This window comes from Dipodomys ordii, unplaced genomic scaffold (genome assembly GCF_000151885.1).
Source record: "Dipodomys ordii isolate 6190 unplaced genomic scaffold, Dord_2.0 Scaffold98, whole genome shotgun sequence".
Taxonomy (NCBI): Eukaryota; Metazoa; Chordata; class Mammalia; order Rodentia; family Heteromyidae; genus Dipodomys; species Dipodomys ordii.
In genome coordinates, this window is record NW_012267314.1 from 1,692,455 (window position 1) to 1,704,471 (window position 12,017).

Here is a 12,017-nt window from a genome sequence, read left to right on the forward strand (position 1 = left end):
AAAAGGAACTCCTCAGAAAAAACATTCAGATCAGAGCCAATTAAGAACGCAGAACATGATCATATAGATCATATTTACACGTATTGAAAAATAGTTACACAAGTTTGGGATTGAACTACTGCTCAGTACAAAACTAAATGTAGAAGGGAATGAAACAAAAGGTGTTGGGCTTTTTTTCCAAAAAGTTTTGTATAGCTAATGTCATTATCGTAAGTGAATTTACCTCGAAATGTAGTGAATTTCACGTCTTTTCTTGAGGATCACACCTGCAAGAATACATAAGTGATGAAAAAGAATGATGAGAAAGGCTTGCCCACCAAGTGTTAGGCTGTATGTGAAGCTTGCCATACATCAGAAGGTCCAGAATCAGGCAGCCTGGTTATGATAATGCTCAGATCAAATACTGTGAACCTGTGACTATTTCATTAACGTCTTCTAAAAGCTCATGTAGTAATTATAGGCAGGCTGAACTTGACATAAGTCATAGGCTTGTTGAAGTCATGGTGTTCAGGATTTCCATGTTGTTGGGCCTGTCGGTTTTTTTTGTTTTTTGTTTTGTTTTTGTTGGTTTGGGGGCTTGAACTCTGGGCCTGGGCACTGTCCCTGAGCTCTTCAGCTCAAGGCTAGTGCTCCACCATGTAAGCCACAGCCCCACTTCTGGCTTTTTCTGCTTCTGTGGTGCTGAGGAATTGAACCCAGGGCTTCAAGCATGTGAGGCAACTACCATACCACTGAACCACCTTCCCAGCCCCAGTCCTGTGGTTTTTCCTAACAGGGTCTAACATCAACCTCTTTGTCTTCTGTCATTTCCACGAGGCAAGGGCTGTTCATGAGCACCTCCCCAGCAGGAAAGGAGACACCTCTACACTCATTATATAATTAATTGCAAAAGATGTGTACCTTCTCAACTGTAAGCCTAACTTTTCTACTTAAACTTATTTTAGATGAATAAGAGAAAAAAGTTAACATTGTCCTTGTGAATTCTTTGACCCCTTGTTTTTTTCAAACTCAATCAGAATGCTTTTAAAAGCTCAGGGGTTAGACAGGTTTCCTTTTACTGAACATTTTTAACTGCCTTATTTCTTGGCCTTTGTTGTTAAAATCATCTATCCTAATGGATTTTGAGATTCATAGCTTCACCTATAATATTATCTATTTTAGAAATCGCAGTGCATAATAGTGGTTGGCAGACCATTTAACTCTTTAAGCTAGCTTTTAATGAAGTCTTTCATAGAGTTTCTTGTCTGTGACTTGAATTTGAATAAGTTGGGGACAGTTACATGTGCTGCTTGATTCCAAACTAAAGCCCTTGGTTCACATGTCTTCATTTCCACAATCTAGGCACAGAAATGGCTGTAGACTGAGGCATCACCCCTAACTACTGGATACTTTGCTTTCTAGATGAAATATGTATTTTTACATCAATTAGAATATTTTCTTGCCTTTTAGGCTTCCTTTTTTTAGAGAGCTTTTAAATTCTTAAATTCATCATTTGAAGCACATCTTTCAAATGTAAAGTAAAACATTAACTAGGTCTTAAAAAGAAGGGAATCCAGAATGAAATAATAATTTCAAAACTGTAGGCAATTCTTAGGTTCATTTTATTAGTTTTGTCATTTTGTCTGTGCTACATTTGATTTTAAAGATCTGTTTTGAGTTGTGTCAGTTGGATGTTACGCATTTACAGTGCATTTGGAATTTTTTACGTTAATTTTAATAAGAAAATTAAACTGATTTTTTTTCTTCCTGAAGAAGTATTTCTTACATTTGGCATCCCAATAATTTTAGCTGACCTGTTTAAAATAAAAAGAGGGCACTAGGTTGTGGTAAAACAAGGCCTGGCTCTCTTTTGAGACTTTCTCTCCCAGAACCAATTTTGTAATCTTAAGACAAAGTTCTAACAAGCCAAATAATGTGGTTTTCCCACCGAGAGCAGGTTAGAAGCAACAAAGAGCCTCGTTGAAATGTTCTTCACGTGTTAGTGAAACAGGAAGCTTCACTGAACCCAGCTCAGCCAACAGCACCCAGTGCCCAAAGTACTTCTGACGGTTTAGTGCAGTTCTAGCTACTTTGAGTGACCAGGATGTTCCAGTCTTCCCTGGGTTTTATAACATTGACCCTGAATACTCACAAGAGGTTTGGATTGTCCTAAGAACACAGAACAGGCCGACCCTTCTGCTTACCACTCAGCTCCAATATACTGCTGTATTTTCACCTCTTTAAAGAAATAAAACATTGTAAATGTGTTTGGATCCCTCTTTTATTCTCTTTTTTTTTTCCCCCTGCTCTGGATGAGCCTCATTACCCTTAGCACATTTTCTCCTTGTTACTGTAGGTGTCTGTGTGCACAAAGAACAACAGGAGAGTCTTAAGGTTTGTAGATAAATATCATTAGATCATACTGATTTTCTACCACTTTTATTTTTCCTTTAGTTTGAAAATTATCCTATGACAATAACCTCTTCTATTCATTATAATTATTATTTTGTAATCTCTTGGCAAAATTACCATAATTTACTCCCTGTTGTTGAACTAGGTGTTTTTTTTTCATAATGTACATCATGTTACATTGACCATTCTTACACATGTCTCTTTGTGTAAGTGTATAAACTATCCTAAGACACATTCCCAAAGGTAGACCTAAAAGGTCATGTGGATTTACACAAGGTCAGTAAGCTGTTGTGCATACTGCCCAGTTATGTGTATTTATACCAATTTTCACTCTCACTAGCCTGAGAGCTTGGTATTTATCTCACAGAAATGACTCTACATCTCATTTTGGTTTTAATTTGCATACCCATTCTTTGTTACTTGGTTGAACATATTATGGTGATGATTTATTTGGGCTACTCTTTTAAGCTTCCCTCAGCAGTCTGTCTGTCTGTGGCTTATCCTATTAATGGCTAGTAGTAGTATGAATGCTAATCCTTTGGTTCTTCAGAGGCCTTCTCTCAGGCTGTTATTTAGCTTTACAATGTTTGCATTATACATATATTAATTTTAATAGTAAAATGTATTAGTCTTTTGTGGCTTCTGCTTTTGTATCCATAACACATGGGGGTCGGAGATAATATACTTAGGAAAATCTTAAGGTTTTGCTTCTCACTTAACCATTGATTCACTTAGTATTTTCATTTATGGTACAAGGTTGGGGCCAGATGGAATGATCCATCCTTTTCCATTAGCAATCGATGTGGTACATATATTATGGGTCAGATGTCCATATCTGCTTGGGTCTTTGGCAAAGCTCCATTCCATTGGTCTGTTTGTGCCTCTAGTACTACTGCCTTACCTTTGATGTTTAGAGTTCTTGGCCTTTAATTTTATGTAGGTTTTATAAATGCCAGATGTCAGTTACAGGTGTATATGTGTGTGTATTTTTTTCTTTAAAATCTCCGATTTTTAATAAAATTGCATTGGAATTATGAATTTGCATATATCTAATATTTTTGAAATAAAATATTCAGTTGCTTGAAAGAATAATTTCTTACACTTTTGTTTTTGTTTTGCAAATTTATCAATCAAGAGTGACTTCATTCGGGCTGGGAAGGTGGCTCAGTGGTAGAACACTTGCCTTGCATGCTCGAGGCCCTAGGTTCAATTCCTCAGCACCACATAAGAAAAAAGAAAAAAGCCGGAGGTGGCACTGTGGTTCAAGTGGTAGAGTGCTAGCCTTGAGCTGAAGAGCTGAGGGACAGCACCCAGGCCCAAAGTTCAGGCCCCATGACTGGACCCAAAAAAAAAGAAAAAAAAAAAAAAAGAGTGACTTAATTCATCAAGAACTCTTTTTTTTTTTTTTTTGTACCAGTCTGGAGCTTGAACTCAGGGCCTGAGCACTGTCCCTGCTCTCCTCTTATTCAAGGCTAGCACCCTACCACTTGAGCCACAGCTTCACTTCCAGCTTTGTTTTGGTGATTTTAGTGGAGATAGTCTCACAAAGCCAGGTGCTGGTGCCTCACACCTCTAATTATAGCCTGTCAGGAGTCTGAGAACTGAGTGTTGTGGTTAAAGCCAGCCTGGGAAGGAAAGTTCTTGAGACTCTTGTGTCTAATTAACTACCAGAAAACCAGCTTAAAGTAGTACAGCACTAGCCTTGAGTAAAAAAAAAAGAAAAAAACAAAAAACAGCTCAGGAACAACAGCGTTTTAAGCCCCAAGACCAACCAAAAAAAGAGTTTCACTGACGATTCCTCTGGGAGCTGGCATCAAACCACGATCCTCAGATCTCAGCCTGTTGAGTAGCTAGCATTACTGACAAGCCACCGATGCCCACCTTCGTCAAGGATTCTTTAATATGCAGTTTATTACATTTAAATAAAAGAAAGCGTTAAATTTTTATTCATATATTGAAGTAGTTTAGAAAATTAAGTATTTAAGCATCTTTAGTTTTTCAATATGCTCATAAATTTCATCATCAAATACTTATTGATTAGTTGTTTTGGGCAAGACCTTTTAGAATGAAATGGTGGTTTCAAAATCCCCAATAGTTGCTATTAAGAAAGTTTTCTTAATGACTTTTTAATGTATTGTTCATGATAATAATTGACAATTAATTAAAAGGTGTTCCTTGGTTGATAATGTTGGAGGGAAATATTCCCCAGGTTGGCTACATGTCATACCTCAGCCTGTATTCTTACAATTTGCCATAAATAATCTAGAATCAATAATAATGGGAAGCTGGCTCCATCCTGTCTGGTCTAATTGGATTCATTACTTACTGAAATACAATTTTGTCCTTCTGTAGAGACTCGTAGCTACTACAGGAAGTAAACAGCGCAGTCGCCTTTCCATTATGGCCCAGTATCTCTGCACTGTCAAGCACCTCTTTACCATTCCAGGGCAGGCCTTTGTCCCCAAACCAGAGGTAAGCGGCTGCTTTTTTTGTTTTGTTTTATTTGTTTGTCTGGAGGCTCTCTTCCTGAGCCTCTTTGTGCCCAAGGCTAGCATATTATCACTTGAGCCACTTCTGGTTTTTCAGTGGTCAATTGGAGATAAAGAGTCTCATGAGGACTTTTCTGCCCAGGCTGGCTTTGAACCGCAATCCTCAGATCTCAGACTTTTGAGTAGCTAAGATTACAGGTGTGAGCCACCGGCGCCTGACACTTCTGCTGGTTTCTAAGCAGGCATATTTTTATGTCATAAATAGTATAAAGTTACAACTGTGTTGTAATATTTGTTCCCCAGGATGCATCATAGGAAATAATCTCTAGGATCTAATATTTATTTACATGCAAATCGTATCATAACTTTTTTAAAACATATCTTGACTCCCCCACGGTATAACCCCTGTTTTCACTGTCTTTGATGTTGGTATAATTTTGGAAGGGGAAGGGAAAAAACAAATTATTTAAATAGGGATACAGGTGGACCCATTGCAAGATGCTATGTCAAAAAACGAACTTTACAACTTGGGGGTCAGAGTGGGGCGTGGAGTGTAGTTGTGGAGAGGTGGGCAGGGATGGTAGGGGAAAAACAAAGAAAGAGGCAACAATGCTTGATAAGTTTACTCATTACCTTGCTCATGTAATTGTAACCCCTCTGTACAGTATTTTCACAATAAAAAAACTTATTTAAAAAAAAAAAAACCTATCTTGAAGAAGAACCCAAAATTGCAATACAAATTGGTATTCTCAAATTGTTCTTCTTGACTAAATTCAGGGTTTTTGTGGTATTAGTCAGCTTCATTATCATTATCCCCTACTACTCTTAAAAGTCTCCCAGGCTGGGTGCTGGTGGCTCACGCCTGTAATCCTAGCTACTCAGGAGGCTGAGATCTGAGGATCGCGGTTCAAAGCCAGCCCGGGCAGGAGAGACCGTGAAACTCCTATCTCCAATAAACCACCAGAAAACCGGAAGTGGCGCTGTAGCTCAAGTGGTAGAGTGCTCGCCTTGAGCTGAAGAGCTGAGGGACAGCACCAAGGCCCAGAGTTCAAGCCCCACGGCCGACCAAAAAAAAAAAAAGTCTCCCAGTATGGAAAATAAGTTATATGGCTCTGTGGTCATTGAGATAAGAAATCAAAATCAATCAGTGGCTTCTGATACTTAGAAATAATGCTATATCAGGCATTGTTTCCTGGCATGAAGGTTTTTCATATTTTTGGGCTATTAAACTAGGTTTTTGCTCCTATGTGCTAGTTTCACGAGTAAGTTTTAACTATAGAAACTAAGTTTCTGTGCCAAATTTTTTTAAAGCTGGTGTCTTTTAGTGAAAACCATTACTTGAGACGTTATTGCAGAAGCTGTGCTAGGAAAACTCATCCATTTCCTCACTGAATTGAGCACCTGCTTCTAAAAAAGCACCAGGCTTGGGGACGCAGCAATACAGAGGGGACAACAGGATGTGCACCCAGTCATGAACCAAGCCTGCCCTAGGCAATCACAACATGATGAGGAACAAAGATACAGCAGATAGATGTAGAATGAGAACTCTGGCCCATAATAGAAGCCGATTTATGTATGTTGGAACACATTTCAGACAACTGCAAGTTCTTGCCACCATTGTAATGCTTCTTCTGCCATTTTTGCCTCCCCCATTTGGGAATTCAATCCCTCTTCCCCCTATATAATGGATTTCATTGTCAGTTCTATGCTGAATCAGCCTTTAAAGGTTGCTGTCTGTACCCACTGCCTAGTATCCATCATCTCAGTCACCTCATGCTTGCTCTGTGCCTGGGACCATCATTATCTCACATTTTCACGTGAGCAAGCCGAGTTGCTCTTTGAGTCAGTATACTCTGTGGCCTTGAGGTCTTTGACCCAGGCAGTTCAGCTCTGAAGCCTACGCCCTTCATGTGGAATCACTTCCTTACTTCCTAGTGGGCTGTCGTGGGCAAGTTAGATGACTCACTGGATCTTGCTTGCCTTCAGTTCCTGTACTCTACTTAGAATTGTGCTCACCTGGTAGTGTCCTTAGGAAGTTTTAAGCTAGCCACTGTATGAAAAAGGTTTAGAGCTGGACTACCACTTGGCAACCTCTGAGGGTTCACAGGGAAGAATGATCTGTTGTCTTCCGTGGAGATGTCACCATGTGACCCCAAGACTTGTGAAATGGAGCGTTTTCTGCGAGCAGAGCTAGCGTGTCCTTGGAGAGTCCGGATTGCATTCTCTGAGGGGACTCATGTGGGCCACAGTGGATGGGGAGGAGAATGGATTGTGGGTTAGGAGGCCCGCGGCAGAGGATGCGCCACACAGGGAGAGCTGTGACGTCGCCATTCCTTACCACTGTATCCACTCTGTCTGTGGAGGCTCTACCTTTATTTTGTGTGAAGTGGCTGCCTCTTGAGAGTTTGTATCATGCCTGAGTCTAGTTAGGAAGAAAACATTCCTAAGGTAAATAAAAGTTATTTATCAAAGTGGACTTTTAGTATAAGACATGTGGTACTGGTCTACAACACTGACACATTCAGCTAAGGGAGAGAACCATATGGGTTCCAAGCAGTCCTATGAAATTAATTTTCAAATAAGTACTCTTTTCTAATATGGCATTTTGCCTTATTTAGAAAATATTATTTTGACCATTTAAAAGGAATAGCCATTGTAAATAATCACTTAAATTTTTGATGAAATGGTTCCCTTCTTAGTTCTCATGAAATAGTTTCTTTTCATTTTTGCTCTCTTGTTAATAGCCATTATAGTAAAGCGAATAAGCCTATAAAATAGGTGTAAAATATTTTAGTCTCTATGTCTTATGCATGCACATAAAATATCCTTCCCAGACAGGTGTCAGTCGCTTACATGAGTAATCCTAGCTACTTAGGAGGCTGAGATCCGAGTGTTGCAGTTCAGAGCCAGCCCAGGCAGGAAAGTCCGTGAGATGCATATCTCCTATTAACTATCAGAAAACCAGAAGTGGAGCTATGGCTCAAAGGGGTAGAGCACTAGCATTGAAAAAAGCTCAGGGACAGCCCACAGGCCCTGAGTTCAAGCTCCATGACTGACCAAAACAAAAATATCCTTCGCCCTTCCTATTATTAAAGAACAAAACCAAAAAAGGCTTTTTGCTTTAGGCATTGAATTATGAACAATTACTAAATATATGTTAACAAATAAGTGATAGAAAACAACACTGCAATATTACCTGTACACCTATACACAGTCCAGTTTTTTTTTACTATAACCTATATTTACAAAGCATTCCTTATACTTTAAAAATTATTTCATGGGGGGGGAAGGGGGGAGCAATGGGTGGGGGGAGTGGGATATGGGAAGGGATGGGAAGGGGAAACAAAGGAGGAAGCAACAATCCTTGATAAGAAATGTACTCATTATCTTGCCCATGTAATTGTAACCCCTCTGTATGGTATTTTCATAATAAAAAATTAAAAAATTATTTCACATCTATTAACTAATCAGAACTGCTCATCTATTCAAGAACAATATTTTGGTAGCATGACCAAATTTAAGAATAAAAACACAGCTTAGAAGTAACTTACTCTCTAGGCTTACTGGTGCGCACCTGTAATTCCAGCACTTGGGAGGCCAGGGTGAGAGGATTGCAAGTTTGAGTTCAGCCTGGAATATATAGTAAGATCCTACATATATAGTAAGGTCCAAAAAAAGAGTAATGTACTCAGTAATAAGTGTCAAATAAAGTGAAATGGGGTAAAATTGTTGTTAGAGAGCTGAACTTAACCTGGAGTATCCTTTTGCAGAGAGAGTCTTTGGGCATTTTAAAACAAACATGGATTCTCACTTTGTGCTTAATGCTTTGAAAGTCCTCGAGATTGTCGTAGGTGTTTGGGTTAGTTTTTCTCTGCTGTAGCAGCACTTAGCAATTTGTGTTTTCTGCCTAATCTCAGTTTTCATGACTATCCATGTAGACAGACTTTTCAACTGAGAACTGAGCAGAGGGCTCAGGCTGGGGGCTCGGGCAGCACCTGCACGAGTGGACGGCCTGCCATTCCCGGGCCCTTGTGCCTTGTGCGTTTAAAGCAAAAGCAGGTTCCTTGGGCACTGCCTGCCAGAGGGCAAAGGCAGATGGTGTTCTTTATTAACACCAAGGCAAGAAGCTTTCTTACTTGGCAGTTAAGTTCTAGTATAAAATCCAGTTTAGAAGCGGTAGCCGATTTTATAAAGCAAGAAGATGATTGTTGTTGGAACCTCTTTTGATGATAAACCTTTAGATAAAACATGAAAGCATAGTGGAAATCTGAAGATATTGAAGACATGTAATGATAGGTGGTCTTTTTAGCATTTAAAACTACCTAAACTACCTTAGAGGTTTTTTTTTGCTGTCTTTGTAGAAGAATAGAAGCATAAGCCTGATTTTGTAATCTAAAATAAAACCCTGGCAGCACACAGGTTTGTTGCATATTCATTATATAGCTGTTTACACATAATCCTTCAGGTTGTACACTGAATTCTCTAGCTGTGTGGCAAAGATACGTTCCTGCTTGAGGGGGTGGAGCCAAGGTTCTGGATTCTTCTTTGCATAGGAAGTACAGAAGATGATACCCGAGATAAACAGTAGCATTGCTGAGACGAATCCAACATAGACAGCTCCTCCAGGTTCATGTTTGTTGTTTTCAGGAACTGTCAGGTCCAGAAATGAGGCTATGATCTCCTTCATGTACCACACTGTCGGTATTAAACCCAAGACCCCTGCAGCCACAAAGCAGACCCCTCCGGCAAAGGAAGCATGCCTCTTGGTTTCCCTTTCCCCTCCTAGGTGAGTGCATTTCATCCCTACGACAGAAGTGCAGATGCCCAAGGCGGAGAGAACGCATGCCAGTACCATGGTGGCCCGGGCTGCCTGCACATGGCCGGGGAGAGACAGGATGGAGTATTTCAGGGTGCAGCTGAACATCCCGGTGCTGTACCACGTGCAGTCCATCCACAGCCCTTGCAGATGGAGGATTGCGGTGACGATGCTGGAGCCCATGTCCACTTTGACCTTCCAGCTGGGCAGCAGCGTGGCCGTGAGCACACCAGAGACCCCAGATAAGGCCAGGATGAAAGCCAGGAGCTGGACCCCCGCCGAGGTCATGGTGTCAGCTTTACCTCCGTCCCCACAGAGATCCTGAGGCCGAACTAGGCGGGGTATGTGGTCAGGATCGCCGCTAAACCGAATAAAACTAAGGAAAGAAGACCAAGTCACAACTGGGGAATGAGAAAACTAAAGGTTTGCCTTTAGGGTAAAACCCAAACCTGTCCCATCCCTGGCTCACATGAAGTGTTCAAGCTGCTGCACACAACTCAGAAACTGACAGCGAATCTCAAAAGCCCATTCCAGACGTAACTAAAAATAAATGGACCAAAAATAACCCATCCCACCATACAAGTAGCAGCTGTGTGGCTGCCGTGCCACACACAGACTTCCTGCTCCATCGGCCCGGCCCGGCCCGGCCCGGCCTGTCCACTCGGGCTGGCGCGCTTGCCGCCTTTCACGTAGGACGGTCTGGTTTCTCACAAACCAGCACTGGCTTTTTTGCTAATCTTTTGAAGTTCATTTTGAATGACATGCTAGGGTGACTCGAATCATGAGATGCAGAAAAAGATGGTTCATGCAAGGGCAGCGTAGGTTCTAGAATTCAAACAGCCTGGGTCAGGTTTTGGCTTTACCTGACCCTTCTAGGCTTCAGTATTCTGTTGTAGAAAATAGGCTCATAGTCCTTGCACCCTAGGGTTAAATAAATACATTTTAAGGTCTTACGATACTTGCTCAACCACAGAAAGTGTTGAGTGGTGTACAGTTGACATTTGTGTAACTTGTGACCATTGATGTTTAAAGACTTTTGGATCTCTTTCTCTTTTCCTTCTTTAGGCCTAAGGACTTCATTGTGATTTTTCTGTAATCTCAGAACTGACAGGAATTTAGGCTGTTGTCTAGCGCATCATTATGTTCTCAGAGCAGTGCTTTCAGATAGGAAGCTGCCCAGCGTCTCCAGCCTTCAGCAGGGGTTTGCTAGTTCCTCCACTACCTCCCTCATCCAGCATCCTTTCCCATTAGAGCAGCATGGCCTGCTGCAGTTTTCCCCTAATATACCTCCTAAGGGAAGAGGAGGTGCTGCTCCAAAAAGCATATTCATTGTAGTTCACCTACCCACTTTCCCACCTGGTTAAAGAAAAGGACTCCATAGGCTCCTGACTGAGAAAATGGCTCTGTTTTGAATAACTCACCAAGAAGGTTCACATCTGGCTTTTGTTATATACTTTGTTAATTTCACGCCCATATGAAAAGTACAAACTTTGCTTAACAAGCTTTGATTCTGTGAGGTGTTAGTCCTAGACTGTCTAGATTGAATTGCTCTACTTTTGTTCTTAAGGTTGAAGTGTAAACCCTACAATTTTCCAAGAAGATTTCCCTGGGATTTTAAGTTTTTAGCTTCAGACTTGTCTGCCATCATCCATGTGCTTAGGATTTGGTTGCTGTCTCAGTTCTTTGCGTTTTCTTTCCCAAACTCTTTTCTTATCTGAGACCAAAATAGAACAGAAGCTAATGATTCTAGTGGGGGAGAAAAAGGCAAGCACATTTTTAGGTTCATGGTAGCTGTTTTCAGTCTGGGGTTTCAGCATGTCACATTCTAACCAGCTTGCTGAAAATGCTTGCACAAACCACCTCCATCTTAGGGGATTTCCACCGCGAGATTGGCAGTGGGCTTTCCCTCAGATCGACATGTCCATAAGTTCATGTATCTATGATCAGCTTACCAATGGCAGTATCTTCTTCCCACTAAACAAAACATTTTATACATTTCCGTGTCATTTAGACTGGCAAATAGCTCATACATCATAATGAACAAGTCCTGGCAATGATAGATTACAGACAGGCAAAGTGAGAGTAAATAATATGACATTATATCTGGTTAGTGCAGCATTTGCTTACTGTGCAATAAGGACTTCAAACGCTTTCTTTTCCACAAAGAACTTACGTAGAAAGAGTTTGTTTCTCTTAAGTGAAGGTCACTATTTCGTTCCTTTTCGTCAGACATCCTGGCATTTTACCTCCATTACAATGAGACTTTTTTTCCTTCTCTAGCCACAGGCATAGTAGAGTTTGTGGCTTTTTCTCTAGATTTC

The 12,017-nt window shown here is 40.7% G+C and overlaps 2 protein-coding genes across 3 annotated transcripts in view; one reads left to right on the plus strand and one right to left on the minus strand.

The window, feature by feature from the left end:
- The window catches only part of Tfb1m (transcription factor B1, mitochondrial), a 40,053-nt gene that overhangs the window by 16,452 nt on the left and 11,584 nt on the right, over nt 1–12,017 (plus strand). Inside the window, exon 5 of one of the 2 annotated variants that reach the window (XM_013027002.1) lies at nt 4,744–4,863. The exons of the other annotated variant lie outside the window; for it this stretch is intronic. Within the exon in view, the coding sequence (XP_012882456.1) occupies nt 4,744–4,863 (120 nt within the window). The remainder of the gene's footprint in view (nt 1–4,743; nt 4,864–12,017) is intronic. 2 annotated transcript variants of the gene reach the window in all.
- Cldn20 (claudin 20) lies at nt 9,328–10,062 on the minus strand. The gene has a single exon (XM_013027004.1). It carries the CDS (start codon nt 9,982–9,984, stop codon nt 9,328–9,330), a length of 657 nt encoding a protein of 218 aa, XP_012882458.1. The 5' UTR covers nt 9,985–10,062.